Source organism: Micropterus dolomieu, linkage group LG14, assembly GCF_021292245.1.
Source record: "Micropterus dolomieu isolate WLL.071019.BEF.003 ecotype Adirondacks linkage group LG14, ASM2129224v1, whole genome shotgun sequence".
NCBI classification, from domain to species: domain Eukaryota; kingdom Metazoa; phylum Chordata; class Actinopteri; order Centrarchiformes; family Centrarchidae; genus Micropterus; species Micropterus dolomieu.
Genome location: NC_060163.1, coordinates 8,698,617 through 8,719,283, shown reverse-complemented (window position 1 = coordinate 8,719,283; position 20,667 = coordinate 8,698,617). Strand labels below are relative to the sequence as shown.

The following is a 20,667-nucleotide window of genomic DNA, read 5'->3' as shown; positions in this document are numbered from 1 at the left end:
ACATAAATTTTATCAGCTGCATAGAGCTCATATCAACATCTGCAGGCAGTAAGGAGCACAGTATCCAAGAAAGTTCTCTAAGATAAAGTGTTCTTCGATGTTGCCCCCACGTAAATGTTAAAAAAGAGGCGGGAGTGTGTGTTTTGACCTGCGTTGGGCAAGCAAGAGCAACACTGAACTTCAGTGTTCAGAATCTCAGAGATGCATTTTAAGCACATCTGTAAATGTAATCGATCCATATCAGATAAAGACACAGTCTCGGGTTGAAGACACAGGTAAGCGACAGGTGTACATGGGGTCAGAGTTATGGCCCATTCAGGCTAAAGTCCTACATTAGCACTGCTCAGCGAGAGGCAGACATAAAGTGATAAAGAAATAGAGTGAGAGACAGAGGCAGTCTCTTTACAAGCCGTAACCGGTTGAACATCATCGAGTTTGGGGAGGAAATCAATCAGAGTTGGAGTGGTACTTTATGCCCTTGGTGGTTAAATTTAACAGCCTGTGTCTTGCTTCACCGCCATCTCCCCACCCCTCATTCTCCACGGGTGATTTTTCGGTGCCCTGCTTATCAGCCCTCATTCCCCACCAACAAAAGACGCGCCTGCCGGGAGACCTCCTGTATCCACATGACGAGCTCTCCGAGGAGCCGTCCACACATCGCCGTTATCAGAAACACCCGCAGTCCACACGCTGTTCCAGCCTGATTAAATTATAGCTGATACGCGCCGCTTGCTCTAACTGTTGTGTGTTTGTGTAGGGGCTTGGGGAGATACGCAGACATTCAGACGCATCTCATTTTACTGAGAATGAGTCTTGTGTCTGCTGTTATGCCAGCAGAAAGATTACAACATTTACAAAATGGGAGTGAACTGGCAGTGATACACAAATGTATTTTTAGCAAATGTAAAGCTTTTACAATTAGAGCCTCAAACCCACCCAAGCATTAACAATAATTTCTAATAAATTGTATAGATTTTCTTTATTAATGATCCAACATGATAAAAACTATATAATCACATAGCTACTGCGAGTCCTTTCTAACCTGCTGCTTCAGTCTGGGTTTTTAAAGTGCTCGACATCCATTATTTACCTACATATTTTCAACAGTTCTAATAGAATGCCACAATTTAAGATGCTGCCAATAGACATTCACTCTCAAAAGCTCTTCAGTTATTCAAGAAGTGTTCATTCGGTCTTCTTTGCTCAGAGAATCATTTATTCACAGCAGATTTTCATTTCTGTGAATAAATGATTCTCTGAACAAACAAAACTTTACATTTTTGCGACATTTTGCATCTTTGCATAAAATGTCATTCCTTTTTCAGGTTACAACAGCCTGTTAATGAACATATTTTGTTAAATTATTGATCACTCTGGTACAATTGAAATGCTTTCTGCTGATGTAATGTGATTTTCTCATCAATCTCTCTTTGCATTTAAGACAGAAAACACCACTCGATGAATGAATATAACCTGTGTGAAATATCTTGGCTCAACCTCAGCCAATAAAAAGGAATCAACAGTGATTGTTATTAGTAAGTTAGGCTTTTAAGTACTGATTCTAACTGCAGAATGTTTGGTAAACATATCTTTTTACCTGGACTTTGTACCAACTTCAGTAAATTACATAATTTACACCGGAGGAGCCCCATGCATGGCTCCTTGCGTAGAGATACACATTCCCAGTGTGCCGCCTCTGGCATAAAAAGATGTACCAACACAATAATAAGATGACAAAATTCTCTACATCATTATATAAGACGATGGAGACAATCACACTTGTACAAAACAAAATCCTGACAAAGGTGTAGATCACACCTACGTTACAACGTGCATGTACAACATAAGCAGCCTTGAGGGAAATTGGGAAGGAAATGTAAGGGATCATCCCTCTAACAACAGCCTCAACCGCACAGCGTATTGTCAAATCCAATTTCAGAGCACACTGATAAAACACAACCCAGAGGTATAAAATGCACCTTCTGTGTCCTGTCTGTATTTGAGCAGCTTCCCTCAGGTCGTACTGAACAGCAGTTCAGGCCGCCACTTGCTAAATTAATCTCAGAATTTCATCCCCCATGTTTTTCTCCCTATGTGCAATGAACCTGCTCATTACTGTCATGAAGATTCTCCACCACATGCCTCAACAACCCCAGACAATCACTGTGGCGTTCATTCACACACACAACTTTTTCTTTAGTTTGAACTGAGAAGACAGTTCAAACGGAGTGATCTTCCCTTCTCAGACTGTCTGAAGATGGAAAACTCTAGCATTTCTAATGAAACTACTAGAGTCTACAGCCACGCTGGCGCCTGTGTGAGGCTGCGCTTCTAACCATGAATGAAATAACCACAAATTTCCATCTCATGGTGGTGCTAGAGGAAAAGTCAGCAGATAACAAAAACCATTAAGATACATCATATGGGGACTGTGAGTGTCTGTACAAAATTTTGTGTCAATCCATCCAATACTTGTTGAGATATTTCAGTCTGGACCAATGACCAAAAGACTAACAGACCAGCCACTAACATGGCTAAACATAATTTTGTGGAGATTAAATGTTTTTTCTTCTTCCCTGTCTTGTTAAACATCTTTTGACCGCTTATCTCGTGAGCTCTTGGGCGGCCATAACCCCCAGGTTGAGAACCACTAAATCGACTAAATGACTATGTGCACCATGCAAGTGGCTGATTTGAAGACTCTGCAGTAGTTCGCTCTGACTTTCTCCATGGTAAATAAAAGCCCTGCTGATAATGTTTTCTGTTATATGCCCTGCTAAATTCTGCTTCATGTACATGTATAGTGAGAAAACTACCTACTAAATTCCCTACCATACACTGTCTATATATTGCGTCCCTACATTTGAATAGTTGTACTTAGGTTGTAATTCTAGATTCCTGTGTTGCATTCACTTCCTCAACGCCTCTGGCGAGTCCATCATTACAAACTCAATTTAGTGGACAACCATTACTCAGACCCACAGGACAGAACATGAGTGATACCACCCAAACTAAACTACAAAGCCCCCCGGGAGTGACAATATTGTACAATTTTCTCTACTCCAGAAATGCAGCTTTGTCTCTCTTGTCAATGCTTTCCAATTCAGAGCGACCCATTAAGTTGTCTGATGCTTTGCTTCTAGTAAATGTCGGATCGCTGGAAATGTGTGAGTGTTTGAAACTCATCTGAAAACTCTAAGTGTCTGCCTTAAGGGACGGTAAAGTTTTAAATGAGTTTGTCAAAAGTGAAGTACTAGCTGGGCATCTCTGTTGCCAATACCGCATCCTTCGTTCAGCTGATATGGGACCAGCCACAAACCACTTTCTCATTAAAAGCAATAGTCTGACCCAGAAATATTGTCAGAATGAATGTCTGCTCAGAGGATAAGCCTATTAACTACGTCGGTTAATAAAACTGTTGAAGTCATCTCATCTTCTTCCATGAGAGAAACATGTGGGAAGGAATAACGCTGTTTGTACACGAGAAGATTCATGAGAGCTTGTGGTTGTTTTTGCACACAAAAGAAAGGCTGTGTTCCTTAGAGATAGATTTAAAGAAATTATAACTGTTTTGTTTGCAAATATAGGAGATGGTGAAAGAGCAGGAAACAGCGTGCATTTGAGAGATAAAAAAATTGTAAAAATTTTGAGTGAAAGGGACTGTGGGAGTATGTTTTATGTAAAGCAAATACTGTAAGAGACTATTAGAAGGAGAGGAGGGTCTCATCTTCACTTAAAAAATGAGCAAATAAGTATCTCAGGAGGGAAGATTAAACTTAAACTACACACAGTTATTATTTAAGGTGAGTCGAAGCCCTGGGGTGATTTTTCTCCCCCCCATCCCTTCCTTTATTATCCTCACACTCTGTAGTCGTCTTAATGTGCAATAAAAACTAAAACTAAATTGGCTGTTCTTCAGGTACAATCTGGCTTTGTTTGGAAGTAGTAAATGAGAGGTATGAAGACTCCTTCAGAGACAGACAGCTCAGTTGCTGGGTAATGCCACTGAGTGCAATTTACTGCTCAGCCTCTGAGGGAAAAAAAAACACAAGCTTCAAGCATACACTCTTATGTCAAACTTCCAAAGTCTCAATGCCCAAAGCTGTACAAAAACACACACACACACACACACACACACACACGCACGCGCACGCGCGCTATGGGGTGCTGGGCTGGGTTCAGCATGGAAGGAAAAGGGCCGCCCTGGGCAGAGTGACATAATTGACTTCCCAAAGAAAGAAAACAGCGAGGCTAAACACTCCCAACAACTAAACTAGGCAAACTTCACAGCCACTCTCTCTTGCACTTCTTAGATCAGCCGTACCAGACTGCCTGGAGAAAAGATGGCAGATCTGCCAGCTAAGAAAAAGGCATCTGCTCCCGTTTCTTTTGTGTGTATGTGTGCGTATGTGTCCGCCTGTCCAAACGCCCCCTCTCCCAATGACGAGGTACCACTTCCTGGCCCGAGCCCACTCGACTGGCCACCTTCCCATCATCCTTCTGCAAGAGGCCTGCTTTCTGCTCTGCCAAATGATGTCTAAAAAAGGGGTACAAGAAATAGTTGTGGGGAAAGAGAGAGTTTGTGTGTGTGTGTGTGTTTGTGTGTGTGTGTGTGCGTGTGTGCGTGCGTCTTAACTGCTATCCTTGAGGGAATGAGTTTAAGGGTAAGACATTAAGAGCGAGACCATTTTGGTTTTGGACATCTATTTTTAAAGCAACAAGTTTTTAATCACTAAATGTCTGTTATCATTAGCAGAGGCAGCAACAACTAAATTAAAGGCGCTGTGTGATGAAGACCCTGAGATGTGATGTCACATGGGACTTTTGGTTCTCATAAAATGTTTATTTAAACCTAAAGTAAGGCTAAACAGTTTGAGGGAAATGATTAACTGCAATATTTCAGACTAATATTTAATTGTAATTAAAAGTTACATTGCTTCAGAATATTAAACAAGATAGGTTTGTGCAGCATAATAGCAAAATCACTTTTACAGATGATGCTTTTGTTGTTGAGGTCCTCACAGGGTTCTTTTTTCATTTAAAACAATCATTTGGTCTACAAGTTTCAGTAATTCTCTAAAATCTAAATTGACCAACTTGGTATTTAGCAAGATGATTTATGCATTACTGGAAATGCATTTTAGGTGAAAACTGTATGTGAATTCTTACAGCTCAAATGTATTGCAATTAATTACTGGAAAAACTGGAAGCTGGAATGCACTCCCTGAAAGCATCTTATAAGTATAAGATCAGAGGAGGATCGGTGGGTGACATCAAATGTCTTGCTTAGCTATCATAGTGATGTTATCAATGACTGGTTTGTCAAAATGTTACTGTGTGAATTCTTTATGTTATGAAAAGCATCAGTATCCTAAATTACTAAACAAATACTAATATCGAGGTGTTCAGACAGCAATATAGTGATATGTGAAACGCTACCAGTAGAAAGTTCAATAACAGGAAATGCAATCAGAACACTTGACTTTCAGGATCTTGCACATTACCACTAAAGGACAGAATTGTAAAGTAAAGTTCGGCACCAAGTGGTGAGACTTTAATTGAGTCAATGAAATTCCTCTACAGGCTGTGTGTGCATCCGAACATACATTCTGGAAGAGTGTGGGCTGCTATGTGTCAGTGTGTGAGTAAGGGTGTATGGATGCATGGGTGTATGAGTAAGGGTCCTTCTGTGTATCTGAGTTTTTGTGTGAGAATAACTCAGTAAGTGAGCAGCGGCTCATTTTAGCCCACTCCCCTCTACGTCAGCCGAAATCTATCTATGGCGGCTCGCTCATCCTCTGCCACCCCCATATGCAACCAGGCTCAAAACGCGCACGCATGCCACTTCCTTGGGTTTCAGTGCTGCTCTACTATAAAAGTACTATTACTAGGAGCTAGCACACTAGCACTAAAATAAGCAGATGACTGGCAGCATCTTCCTCCAACAGAGAAACCATCTGGTGCTGAAGATAAACATTTAACCTGAAAATTTCAGCTCTCAGCAAAGTGTTTCCTGTCAAAGTTAGTGCAGATTAAACAATCTGTCTTAAACAACATTTCCTTTAACTCAGCAGCAGTAAAGTTCTGCAGCTAGCTGTCGGTCAACAAGCAAGCCAACTGTTCTTTGTTAAGATGTTACTGTTCAGTGCCAGATTTCATGTCAAGCTTAGTGACTCCCAATTCACCCTCAGTGCGAGTGAATCACAAAGAATTGTGGGATACATAGCAACCGTTGCCAGTAGCCTCTTTCACTGAATGATGCTGACAGCTTCCAGCCCTCATTCAGTGGCTAGCTGCTCCTTCAGTGGTATTTATAGCCGTTATTGATCGAGACAGATTTAGCTGAGAAGGAAAAGCAGCACTTGAGATTTAGCAGCGGACTTTACTCAAGTGTGTGCGTTTTGGTTGTGTGGAAAAGCACACTGTACGTCACAGTCACCTGCAGGGAGAGTGAGGCAAGTCAGGAAGCCATCCTTTGTTCCATGTACACTCTTTTTCTCTACCTCTCTCGCCATTTCAACTCCATCAAATTGTTCCATGTGAACATGAAAATCCATCACATATTAAAAAGCGGCTGCATTGTCCTCGCTAAACTACAAACATGTGAGCTTTAGTAGTCCCTGCACACTTAACTTGAGGCACTTGACCAATCCTAGCTGGTGGCTTGATTTACTGTAGGAGGCTACTATCTGAACACAGACTTGCTGGGGCTTTCTGTTTAAACCGCTGAAGGGTGACTAATCCTCTATTTACAGGGCTCGGGGCTCGACTGAAGACTTCTGGCAAGCAGGCAATCAATTGTAGATGCTGAGGTGACGCATTTCACTTTCTGGGAAACTGTAGGTGGTCACTTATTGGGATTAAAGTGTATGTATGTGTCATTTATGAAAGGAAATCTAACACTCCACAAGGAGTTTGAAAGGGGAACATTTCCCCTGTTTTGTTCTGACAATCATATGCCAATACTTTTAATCATGAGTGGACTGAATAGGATGTGGGAGACATAATAGTGACATATAAAGTTTCTTTTCCTGTCTGGGTAAGGCTCTTGCCATTAGGTGGTGTAGTGGTAATTAATGTGAATCTGTATAAAACACAGATGCAGCTACTGTAGGTATGAGGCACAGCCTGGCACGAACAACAGTTACAAAACAGCTTTAATCGCAGACATCAAGGTCCTCTGGGTTTTACAGCTTTACACAATGTTCATCGATGGCGTGCAGTATGTAAACTGTTTTAGTTTAAATTTGTAGATACATGCGACAAAAATGGAGACGAGACAAAGGTTCACAATCTGGCTCATCATCTTTGACTACAGAGATTTTGTCTTGGCAAACGCAGACGCGACCGTTAATGTTATTAGGAGTATTTCCTGCTATGACGAGTCAAAATACCTGATGTGAGAAAGGTCGATTAAATGGGTTAGATGGCCATGGAATTAAATCTTCTAGCTTTTCTAAAACGTTTAAGAAATGTTTCTTTAAGAAATGTTTCTTTAAGAAATGTTTTGAAATACAAAAAAGCAAAAGGCTGTAATACTGGACATTAGATACACTAACTCTTCAATTTGTGTTGGATTCTCTATTCAAAACAGGCCCTTTTTCTCTTAGTGACATTTAAAATTACTACTCAAACTTCAAAAATGTCCCAGATAGACAGTAATGGCCATACAGAACTACTTTAAGAAACTTAACACTTTAGCCTCTACAAGTAGAAACATAAGACCATTGTTGGGGGGGTTTCATCCACCATTAGTGGGTCCATAGTGTTGACCTGTGGACTGTGTAAGCTTTGTTTTTCATTTCAAAAGGTGGCAATTACCAGTTCTTTTCATTATTGATTGATCTACCAGTACCGACTGATCTATCTAAAAAAAAAATCAATTAACCGTTTGGAGCCCAAGGTGACATCGTCCAATGGATGTTTCTGACTGTCAGTCCAAAACTCAAAGATATTTAATTTATTGTAAATGTAGAAAACCCTCACGTGGGATGCTGGAAACAGTGAATAAGGGGGATTTTTGCTTGAAAATCAATTTCCTATCAGGCAACTAATCGACTAAATGATTTCTACTCTGGTTAGAGGTAGATCTAAACTGCTACGTTGCAGCTATAATCTGTGTTAATGCTTGATATCCTATCAACAGCGGTCAGTTTTTCCCTTTCAGAATCTTGGTGCAGCTTTAATCTTCCACGCTGCGAGCTGAAATGACAGTATTAGTGTGCAGACATCCCAGCTGAGTCTGACCTGGCCAGTGCCTGGACTTTGGCTGCGTGTCTCTCCTCCAGCTCTGCCAGCTTCCTCTTCAGCAGATCAGTTTCCTGCCTCAGGCCTGCTGAGTGCTCCATCTCCCCGTCCAGCAGACTGCGGAGAGACCTGTCAAATACATGAAGTAGATCACAAGTGTTTCACATGGATTCAAAGTCCAGTTTTCTGTCCCGATTACATCCAGGGGATGCGTCTCATACAGACCTAACCCTCTACATTCTGACACTAAATGTTGTCATTCCGGTAATGTTTATTTTCATAAACAGGAGCTCGGATAAACATTATTTAATTGCAGGAATAACTGACTGGCAGAATCACATTCGGTCCTGATATAAAACACTTAATCAGCACACATCTGTGATTGCATGGCTGTTAGTTTAATGCCCTGAGTACAAATCACAGTTTATCATTATAATCTAAATACAGCTCAGCAGAAGATTCCCATTTATTTATTATTAATCACAGAGGTGCATAAGCATAACGCTGTGTTTTTTATCATTACGACAGAGCTTTATTAAATTGTGCTTTTGTGCCGTTTGCTCAACGATCCTTTTTTGCAGCTGTTAAGCGAGTGTAAATCACAATCTCTCGTGGCTTATTGCTAAAAACAAAGCACCACAAAATAGTTTCCTGCCCCCCAAGTCAGCACAAAAAAAAAAATCTTGTCTCAGGCAAAAAAGAAAAGTAGCTGACAGAATTTATACAAGAAGGTCATTCGATATCTTCTTCAAGTCTGAGTGTGACTATGTGTGTGAGAGCAGGGTCTGAAATGAAATACATCCCAACGTACGTGTTTTGTTCCTCCAGCTCGTCCTTCCTGTTCATCATGGCCACAATGGCCTGACGCAGCTCCACTGCAGAGGAGAGAGACCAGAGTGAGATTTCCACAACACCACTGCAAATACATAAAATACACGCAGATACTACACACAGCAATATGCATAAACTAATAACCTACAGTTTTCAAATGTAGAAATAACGGAACCCCACTTTCACACCACACTTGCTGGATTAATGCAGCACTTTTGCTCCCTCCTTAAGATGAACTGTTTTGATAAAATCAGGTTTTACTTTCTTTTTTTTTTTTTGCTGACAGACATTATACAGAATGATATCTGACTCGCAGAGAACAGTTTTATTGCTACAGTAAAATATACTTTTTGGGAAGCTAGTACAAAACTCTGAAGAAAGAAACTAATCCAAGATAAATGTAGGGGAGGAAAGCGCTGATTACCATCTGCATTAAACTACGTGTCAAGAAAATACCTAACCAATCTCTACATGGAAATTACAGTATGTTTCGGCCACACTCTGTCATGTAAGACACCCAAGTACACACCTACTAAATGTGAACAACAACACAATTACAAGTGAATTATAGTCCGCTGAAAAAGTGGCATTTGCAGTAAGCCTATTGTATATAGCAAACGGTCAGCAGGACATTAAAACCCATCATCTTCTTAGTCATTTTGGCTCATACATTTCAACACTAACACCAGCCATTTTTACTTTGTTCCTACCAAAATAGCTGAACCCCTTTAATGAATTCATAGATATATTCAGCTGATATTCGCCCTTAATAAAGTACTTCGCCCTGTCACTGTCATCCACCTCTGATATATTGGAGGTTCCTCCCTGACTACAGCAAAATAAAATATTAAAACAATATCTTAATGTTAACAAATGCTTTTGGATATTTCTAATCCTCTTGGTATTTCTAAAGCTCTTGTAAAGTACACTGGTGAAGTAAGCTGATGCCGTAGATCAGCTGTTTTAAAAGATGGCTTGTATGGAGTGCCTTAAATGCAATGCTGCTGGTTCAAATCCAGCAACTGACCTTTGTTGCATGCCATGTCCCTCTCTCTCCCCCTATTTGCTGTCTGCCTCTTCATTCTCACTCTGTCCAACAAAGGCAAAAAAATTCCCAAATTATATCTTTTAAAAGAAAAGATGGCTTGTATAGTCATCTAGTGATTGTATAATGTTTTTTTGAAAATGTACGTAATGTGCAGCTTTCCTATCTGTATGGAGAGTTTTTTTCCATCTTATTGATTGCTTTTCCAGCTTTATCTCCCTGAGAAGAATGAAACACAACTGCTGAGTAGAATTAGTAGTTACGAGTGTTAACAAGAGACCACCAGAAGTTCACTTCCAAATTTAAATTCTGACCTGATGATGACAGAGGAATAAAATAAAATAAAAGCCTCAATATCCTTTTCAGCCTTAAAGGTTCAGTGTGTAGGTTTTAGTGGCATCTAATGGTGAGGGTTGCAAATTGCAACCAACAACTCACTCACCAATCCCTTTGCAAGCATGCAAGAGAAGCTACAGTGTGCTTCTCTTGCGCTGAAAAACATGTGATCCTCCATTTGTCCAAATTTCACTTCTCTGCTTACTTCTAACAAACCAGACCACCACTACTGCCTCTTTATTTTCCTACTTCTTTGTACGTATTCAATGTAGTGATGCGCTCTGTAAAGCAGTTTGTTCGTTTAGGCTACTGTAGAAACATGGCGACGTCCATGTAAGAGGACCCGCAGTGTATGTAGATAGAAATGGCTCCTTGTAAGGTAATAAAAACACACCGATTCATTATGTAAGGTCTTTATACACCACTGAAAACATAGTTTTGTATATTATATTTCTTTTCTGTCTATAGATCTAAATATTACACACTGACCCTTTAAAGCACCAGTCAGTTGAACTGTACAAGCTATAGCCAAAGTCTGCTAGAAGTCAGCTGTTGGCTGATCTTCATCTCCAACCTCCAAGTTTTGAGCAGGTCTGTGTGGTGGTACAGTGACTCATCTCCATAGTTACGCTTGGAGGTGCACATGAGGGTTTCAAAGCCCCCAACTGGGCTGTTACCAGGGTTTCCAAAAATAACAATCATGACACAAGGAGTTAATCTACTCTTCTGCACTTTGCATTCTACCATTTATACACACACACACACACACACACACACACACACACTTCTCATAACTAATGTAGGGTGTCGATGTAGCCCCAGACACAAGTAGGTCTCCTCCAGCCCCGAGCTAAGTGCCTGGTTGGGGAGGAGGAGGAGGAAGATGAGGAGTGTGATGAAGAGCACAACAGAGAGCAGAGTAGAAAAAGAGGAAGTCTATTATCTCCACAGCTCCATTCTCTGCATCAGCAGGCCAGAAATAAATATGACCTTTAGTCCGACCACGCGTTCACAGCGGGTGCCACAGACGAGCCATTAGGGACTTCAGTAGAGCCAGACGGCCTTCTGTCCTCACAGGGGGAACATGGACAAATTACACCACAAGTGCGTGCGTGCGTGCGTGCGTGCGTGCGTGTGTGCGTGTGTGTGTGTGTGTGTGTATGTGTGCAAATACATACTCATGTGTGTAAAATTGACGTTTGCTGGGGGGAAAAAAGTGTGTCAGCCTCCACCGGAACCTGCGCGCTCTTGCTCAATCGTTGGCAATAATAGACACATTAGCAGAGAGCTAGCCCGTGTAATCGGGGTGCCTTGTGAATTATAGACTCCATACTCTCCAATCAATGAACTACTTGGCCTCGCACGCCGTCAGATCTGGATAGAAATCACCAAGGTATCTTTCTCCAACACCATTTTTTCCTCTCAGTTTTTCCTACACACCCCTAAAGATCCAGCAGGTTTTGTGTTCGTCTGTGACACAAAGCCTTAATCATGAAAATGGCAAACACTGTCATTAGCTATTTTTACTATTCTTGAGCGCTAAACATACACACACTGTGATGACATATTGCAAATTTTCCTATTCATAGAAGGTCTTATTACACTCTTGTGTCAGCGTATGAGCCAATCAACTGCTCCGTTTGATCTCTGAGTTACTTAATCAACAAGCTTAAGCAAAAGAATATTGTGCTTGCATAAATTTGGGGAACTCACAAGAGACAGATTTTTTTTAAAAGAACGGCCAAAAAAACAAACCAGCAGAGGCCAATATATCCTGATTTTTAGGCCCTAACAGGGGTCAAGCTTCGAAAACACTGGATCCTACTCATAATGCATCTCAACAGCGTCTTTCATTACACCCCCAGGGCATCGTGAATACTAAATTCTTTAAATCGTTCCCCTTTGGTTTGAAATGAAGGATTTCTGTTCAAATTGTTAAGTCTCAAGTCAAGGCCAAGATAACCCTGATGACATCACTATGTCAGTTTTCACAGGCTGACTGGTACTCCTGACGAGTTCTGCAAACTTTGTATATAAAATTGTTGGAGTGCCCATTTAACTTTGCCTTTATAAAGATATAAGTGGTGAGCATTAGTAAGAAATAAGGTGCAGATAAGCCAAATTTAATTGTGCTTAACTTTCCTTCAGCCTGCCTTGTCTTCCTCAGCGGTTTCCTCTGTTTCCCAGAACAACTTTGCACCACCACTCAAGACACACGGCTGTACTTGTTGCTTTGGGTTACATGAGTAGGCGGCGGAGAGCAAAACCAACAGAGCCAGTGATAGCGAGAGCAAGACAGCGAAATATTTCCAGTCGAGAAAAAGTCATGGCCTTTTACTCAGAATGCAAAATCTGTTTTGGCTGTGCGCTGCATACTGGTCTATTGAGCCGACAGTAGGCGTAGAAATTGGTATCTCTGCCTCCATCGGGATGGATTTCTCCCTACGAGGCTGATGGATGTCAGTATGTCTGGAGAGAAGCTCTTTGCTCTTTGATTCTGTGGGACTGGCACCCAAACCTGATGTTACAGTCTTTCAGGGTGGATTTCACTTTTAACTTAAACCTTCTCCTTTACTGAGATGCGCTGCTTTACATCATTCTACGGCATCGTGGAACTCTCTACACCTTGAAGAGTATTTTCTCTGCCTCTACCCCAGCGATTTTCAGATCATCAGCCCTCTATGTGACCCTGTGACAACCTCTTACCGAGGGCTAATAGATTGGACGACGGCTCAATCCCAGCGCTTACAGGCAGCTACACTCACCTTTCCTCCCCTAGCTCTCTGTCTTTCTCTCTCCCCCTTACACAAACACACACACACACACACACACACACACACACAATCCAAGGAATCAAAAAGCATCAGTGGGAGCATCTAAGAGTCTGATTAGCTCCAGGGCACTGAGCGCAACACCAACCTGTGAGTGGGTCGAACACACATGTAAGTGCTCATCAAGTGTTTTCTTGAATCGGATCCTTTGAGGGGAGACGACGAGCGTGTATAGGCAGGAATCAGTGTAAAACACTGGACCAACAGTGGCACCTGGTGGATCGTTTGCCATTTTGTAGATGTTTTGGAAAAGAACTGAGCAATCTCTTGGCACAGGACTCATACCAATACTAGGATTGAAAATACTAATCAGCGAGTTTGATTTAATTTGCTACAGACGACAGCTGTGGTGAAATTTCCAGACAAAGTCATGTCTGGACTTCCACAGGATTCATTACCATCCCAAACTTCTTGGCAATATACTCTGAGATTAGATTGTCTTGTGATAAAACTTCAAAGAGGAACTGGCGATACACCAAGTGTGATTTTCGCTGTCATATCCAATATTCATTTTTACATTTGATTTCACTTACTGAACCCTGTGCTGTACTGTGCACTGATGTGACTGGCTGCTGAGCCTGAAAAGTGCAAAATAAGTGGTGTCAACAAGACAATTAATCTTTATCCTGAATTTTTGATAATTATATCCTTATATGGGGCCAAACAGGCGTATATCCAAGTCTTTTTGACTTGTTTAGAGAAATTGTGGTGGCTAGGTTTTTATTTTAGTTTCAAGAAAACTTAAGTTATTTTCACCCATTAGGAGATTTTTTTGGTCATCTGTAAGAATTGAAATCTGCCTTGCTGGTCAGCATGTTTTTTGCAGTTTGTGATCTCACTGCTATTAGTTAAGCCCAGACCTGTACAAAGACACAGTTCAGCTGTGTTGATGTTAACTCATTTGTGGCATAATCCATAATGAAATGATTCATAACATAGAACTGGTTTGTGAACATCACCAGCTTGAAGAGCGAGAGGCAAAGGGAGTGAGAAACAGTAACAGGCGGACAGGTGGAAAAAAGGAGAAAAGACTCACCCACTGTCATGGACTCTGGCAGACCAGATGTTGGCAGCACACGGGAGAGTGGAACAGACTGCGTTGGGGGACTGGAGTCCATACTGAAACACGTGAAGAGAGGAATCAGGGATTTTGAATCACCTTGAGTTTTTATTTTTTTTTTCACAATTCTTTTTTGTAAAGAAAGCTGAGGCTGCAGCACAAAAGCACACTGACTACACATCATTCCCGCCTGAAATGATAGCTTACTTGAATGTAAGCAGCGATGTGCTGCTCTCACAGTTTCCCACCGGCCCTGTTGACTCACACTGAGCAGGAAATGCAGCCGTGTCCTCCACAGAGCTCACTGAAGCAAAATGGAAGTGAAAGTGAAGGTGCAGACTAACAGAAAGTCCCGAAATTTCATTTGATACACAACTGATCCCTGCACTGGAGCCACGTTAAACAAGCATAACTGAATCTTAAACAGGGAAAGAAAATGCACTCTGAGAGCAACTTAAAATTTCATGTAAAATATTTACAGTGTCATGAAATATTATACTGATGTGGGAAGAGAGAGCACCAGGAAGTGTTTTTAATATGCTTCTATGATCCTTGTAGGTGTGCTGAATAAAGTACGCAGCTTTTGTTTTGGCGTTTTTAGGACTACCGTACCTTGCTGAGGGTCTGTAGGGTTCAGAGGAATGAGGATGTCTGAGCTGCTGTGGTCAGTGATCACCTGCCGGGGGCTCCACGTGGACACACTGGACAGGCTGCCTACCACCACCCTAAAACAAGTCAAAAGTTTGGATGGGGCTTTTTAGATTAAAACCTCAACTGAACAAGAGATTCTATAGTCTACTCCAGGGAAAACCAAAAACAAGATGATTCTTAAGTTCTGCAATTATAAAGAGTGGCTTTTCCCCTATGATTTCATAGCAGATTCACAGAGGTTAAGTCAAATTGGACATCAGAGATAATGATATCCTGGAAAAGTGTACGTCACACTGAATCTAAAAATATGTGTTCACGTCTGTGTGTTCAGATTTGACTGAGTTATTAGTTCTAGAAGTACATTAACTGCCTCTGTGAGCTGTGTGTCCCAGCAACTGCTGCAACTGCTGATCGTAAAAGGGCCAAATCAAGGTCAAACTACAGTAACTAACTTGCCAGCATGCACCTGTCCCTTTCAGCCCACGCAGTATCTTTGCTAAACAAATCTCCCTCTCTCTGTTGGTTGATTTTCAGCTTCTGCAGTCTGAGCATGTTTTCATTTTGCCCAACTGACATGTGGATCCTACTAATCATCTTCAGCAGCCCATAATCTAACAACTCAACAAATAAAACAGGGTGAAAAAAATACGGCAAAAATAGTATGAACACTTTTTAAATTATGACTTAATTATTTTATGTCATTTTTAATTATAATTTCATTTCTAAGGGCGTTGTGCCCCAGGCCCACAACAATTTATGTGAGAGTAATTTGAAAAATGTGAAATGTTTATCTTCATACATTTAAAACGTGACATTCAACTGAAGACATGTGACTCACTGATCAGAGCTGATCCTCTCCTCCTCCTGGGTTTGTGCTCGGGGTTTGTACATCTCCTCCTCTTCCTCCTCCTCCTCATTGTCTATACTCTTACTGTCAGGCAGAGGAGGTGGAGTTCTGGGTGGAGTACGTGAGGGATGGGGGGACCCCACCCAGCTGACTATGCCCGGCTCAGGCAGGCCGTTTTGGGCGGGCAACTCGGAGAAGACTGGCTCCAAAGGATCTAGTCCTTCCTCCACACTGCTCTGAGCAGGAGCAGTGTGGCTCTTCCTCATGGCGCCCATCTTCTGGGAGTCCTCCTCTCCCTCCTCCTCATCCTCTGCTCCACCGTCCAGATCGTCATCAAAGGAAATGATGTTGGTGATTTTCTTCTTCCTCCGGCGCTCTTTCCTCAGCCCTGAGTCTGGGTCGGAAAAGATGAAAAAGAAGTGAACAAAAACCTCAATCACAACATTGAATTAAGTGAAACTTAAATTAATTCGGTAATTTTCAGCTGTCTAGATTGCTCCCTCCAAATGTTCATACATGGAAGTTTAGTAATGGTGACATCAGCATCTCAAGTTTATTTCAATTAGGCTTTTAAAAGTGCATTTCTAATAGACTATCCGTGGTTCAACTCTCTTCCCTTTCAGAGCCAGAAAGTGCATTAGTCTTCTACCAAAGAATAATGTGAATGGGTCTTCCCACCTCAAGGAGCAGGCCACCAGCTTAGAATTTCATTTACATTCATTCCAGTGGAAAGTGTTAACACACCACAGAGTTAAAATGTAAAAGCTTGTTCATCCCTCTGAGCAGAACATAGGGAGAGAAAAACGTGTGAGTTTTCCCCTGATGGAATGGACCGGGGCATGCAGCTAAATGAGGTCAAACAAGGAGGCCGACATTCGGGAAGTTCATTTCATGGGGGATTTCATCACTGCCTTGTGTTGCGTCTACTAGATTTGTCCTACCAGTGCAATTCATTATGCATGTTCACACTGAAGCATATGTTGTTTTACTGTGTTGTTGTGACAGTTTGCTGCCATACTAAAATACAGCAGGTGTCCATCCTCTGTCTGTTTTATTTCATTTTAATGCCAGAGGACCATGAAGCATAACTCACTGCATTCAAGGGGTGGACAAAATAACAGAAATACCTTACAATACACTGTAATAGCCCTGACGTAGAATGTTTGATTTTGCTGCTGGTGTCTCAGAATATGGTTAAAACAACTGTATTAGCAAAAAGGAACGCTGGTCACAAGTTAACAAAAACAAGCAACAACCACTTTTCTATTTCTTGCATGGCTATTGGATTTTAGTGTGAATTATTTTGTACGCCCCCATCTGTTGCCGCAAACAAGCCATATTAATATATACTACATATAATATTCCTGTTTCCTACCAGCAGAGGTGCTACGTGGCACGACAGGTAGCGGGTCTGAGGCTCCATCCGCTCGGGTGGTGAACCCGGGCACCACAGCCGTGGCGGTGCTGATTTCTCGCAGTAGGCTGCTGACCCCCTGAGTCGACTCTTTCCACAGGCTGCCGATGCCCTGCGTGGACTCCTTGAGGAGGTGGGACACCGAGGAGCCTCCTCCTCGCGTCAGCCCACCGTTCAGGTCAGTGTTGTCAATGTTGATGGCAAATAGGATTGAGTTCAGACCTGAAGAACGCAGCAGAAATAGAGAGGCAGAAGAAATTCATCACAAATCAGTATATTTAAATCAAATAACGCTTTTGAACTTCTTCAAAGTGCTTTGTAAGATTTTCTGGGCACACAGCAAGACTGGGCAGTCTAAGATAAACTCAGGCCTGTTTTTCAAAAGAGGGAAAAAACTCTGGCATAAGATCAGTGGTATATATTCTTAATATTTTAGAGTTTGTGCTCATCTGAGTTGCACTCATCAATAGTTCAACAGTAAGAGTGCTTCCATTAACATTAATTTCTACCAAATCTTGTCATGCTAAACAAGTAAAGTGCAGAGTCAGTTAAATAACTGCTTTTACAGCAGCTCTGTTTGTGTGAACCATGTTTAAATTTCAATGAGATTGAAAGTGAGGCTGTAAGCCTCATCACACACAAGAAAATCCAATTTTTGGATGGATTAAAAAATGAAGACACAATGTTGCTGTTCTTAGATCCTACAAAAGAGTATTCCCTCTGTACGTTGGCCATTTAGAACATCTCAGATTGCCAAGCACACCTTTACGATGTCGGACTTTGCTCTACTTCAATCACTTTCAGCTGCCAGCTTTAGATACTAACATTCTAAATGTTAAGTAACTGCAACCTATTATCATGCTAACTGGAAGCATTTTAGAAAGCTATAATTTCCATGACATCATGTTTGTTTATGTTTATGCATGTTAGCAAGCACACTAACATTACTATGTTAGCATGCTACCTTAACATAACAATGCTAACAACATGAACATATTTACAGATCTACACTTTCCTTTGAGTGACATTTCAAACTACAATAATGTTTCCCATGTCGTTGCTCGGCTTAAATTTAGCCACAGCACCAACATGGCTAACATTTGACTAATCCATGTCCCTACTACAGTCTGGTGTGTAGTAGTGTCAGATTACTCGAAACCAGTCTTGGTCTCAAGACCGGTCTTAAGACCGTCATGTAATGTGGGGAACTGGTCTTGGGTCTTGACTCGGTCTCGTTCTCCCTCGGTCTTGGTCTCGACTTGGTCTCAGCCCCTAGAGGTCTTGGTCTCGACTTGGTCTTGGTTTGGGCGGTCTTGACTACAACACTAGTGTGTACTATGTTCAGCCTGCTACACAAACTTACCTGCAGCCATGGTGGGGAGCATACTTGCTCTCTCTTCATCGAGAATAAACGCCCAGTCTTCATAGTAAGTTCTAGAGAACAGAGAGGAGGTGAAGTGCATCTCAGATCAAGACAAAAAGAGGAAAGCCCTGCATACCTATGAAAATACCAGCTGTACACTAACCCTAACACCTTAACTGTACAGGTGAATAGATTCTTGAGTGTCATATAAAAAAAACAGTACTAACCCCAGGCGTGGGCGGTCAGCCAGCAGTGTGTGCAGGTAGCGCTCAAGCGAGTGTTCATTGAGAGCGCAGCGCAGCCAGGCCCGACCCCGGCCCAGCTCTGAGGAGATCTGACGCAGGGAGTAGAACCGCTGGAGCTCGTGGCGGTTCAGATGCTCCTTTACGTAGAACCAGAAAGTCAACTCTGGAGGGGAGGTAAAAAAAAGGGAGGAGGAGTAGGAGAGAGGGAGGCAAGACAAGAGAATAAAAGGTGGCAAGACGAAGGAGAGGAAAGGGAGGGAAGGCATTGGGTTGATGGGACAAAGAGTTGGAGGGATGGATAAGAAAACAGGAAGATGGGTTGTACAAGTTGAGCAGTTAGAAAAAAATTAGACAGAAGTCACAGAGAGGGTGCAGAGAGTGAAAAAAAGAGGCATGGAGGGAGGTAGAGGGAAAACAGAGGAAGAGGGAGAGAATCAGTTCCAATTCATTTATGAAAAACAACTGTTCTTGAGTTACATAATAGATTCAAAAGGTCAGTAAAGGCAGTGAGAAACACTTCCTGAGAGTCAGCACATCTTCAGTCTCTCATTAACAAATACCCACACCTCCTTTCACACAGCTCCATCCTGACTTCCTACCTGTCACCTCTCCGTATTCTGCACTCACTTCTGAACTCACACTTTTTGATTATTTTCTATAACACTGGGGGGGGGGGGGGGGGGGAAAAAAAATAAAATGTATGTGGATCTTTTTCAATGTTCAAAGTTTTCTGAGGTGTGATAATTAATAGGAATGACTTATGCTACTCTTTTGCATACAATTAGCATATAACCGCAGAACATTGTGTTTAAAATGATGGCTGCTATTTCTGGCTTTGTCAGAGTGCTTGGCTTCATTAGGGAGCTCCAAATCCACGAGTTCAGCCACAATCCTTTTTTCTAATTGACTGTGAAATACAAGAAAACGTCAGATATGCTAATGGTTACGACATGGTAGCCATTACAGAAGTCATGCATTTCCTCTCCATCTGGAATTAATAGCCACGTGGTTCTTAAATATGACAGTAGAAACAATTTCAGACAATGTGAAACTACTGTCTCTTAACCAGCAGAATGGACTAGCTCTGATGGCTGCAAATAAAACTGAATCTTGAAGCTTTTCCTACTGCGACTATCTCATGGACATAACAGAGCGGTGATTCCTAATAATTGTACTGGTACTATGAATGAATAGATAATGGATAAATGGTTTACATAAATAGCTAAGAGTAATATAGTTAGCAAAAGATAATGGATAAACAGCAGTAAGCTTCAGGTTATTTATAACAAAATAGATAACTAAAAATAAAGAATAAACAGTTAAGATATAGCTATATAAAGTAATGTATGTGCAGTTTAACAGTTGAAATACTTAGCTAATGAATAAATGATTATAAAAGCTAATAGTAATGGATTAAGAGTTGAAATCATTAGGGTAAGGTAATGGATACATGGTTGAAAAAGTTAACGTTAGCTAAAAGTAATGGTTACATGGTTATCTGGAAGCTCATTTCTTGCAAAAAGTTAATATTTCTTAATATTAACTTAATATTAACAATATTTCAATTGAATGTCAAATAGAAGGGTGGATGTGATAAAAAACAAATGCTGCTTTCCATACTGTACAACCGTATCACATCCTGCATATTATCTATGTGCATTTTCCAACACTTCATTAAGGCTACATATGAGTTATATTACACCGAATGAAATATTCAAACCCAAGTAGTGTTTTATGACTACACCACATCCACTGGAAATATCCCAGATGTCTTCTGCATTTTTTGTAACAGCTATC

At 41.3% G+C, this 20,667-nt stretch overlaps 1 protein-coding gene across 2 annotated transcripts in view; it reads right to left on the bottom strand.

Moving 5' to 3' along the window:
- snx29 (sorting nexin 29) overlaps positions 1-20,667 on the bottom strand; it is a 356,821-nt gene that overhangs the window by 130,963 nt on the left and 205,191 nt on the right. For both annotated transcript variants that reach the window (XM_046069743.1, XM_046069744.1), the window contains exons 5-13: positions 18,853-19,033; positions 18,626-18,696; positions 17,224-17,484; positions 15,840-16,242; positions 14,963-15,075; positions 14,558-14,654; positions 14,327-14,409; positions 9,059-9,122; positions 8,248-8,376 (exon numbers count right to left, since the gene is read on the bottom strand). In XM_046069743.1, coding sequence (XP_045925699.1) covers positions 8,248-8,376; positions 9,059-9,122; positions 14,327-14,409; positions 14,558-14,654; positions 14,963-15,075; positions 15,840-16,242; positions 17,224-17,484; positions 18,626-18,696; positions 18,853-19,033 — 1,402 coding nt within the window. The remainder of the gene's footprint in view (positions 1-8,247; positions 8,377-9,058; positions 9,123-14,326; positions 14,410-14,557; positions 14,655-14,962; positions 15,076-15,839; positions 16,243-17,223; positions 17,485-18,625; positions 18,697-18,852; positions 19,034-20,667) is intronic.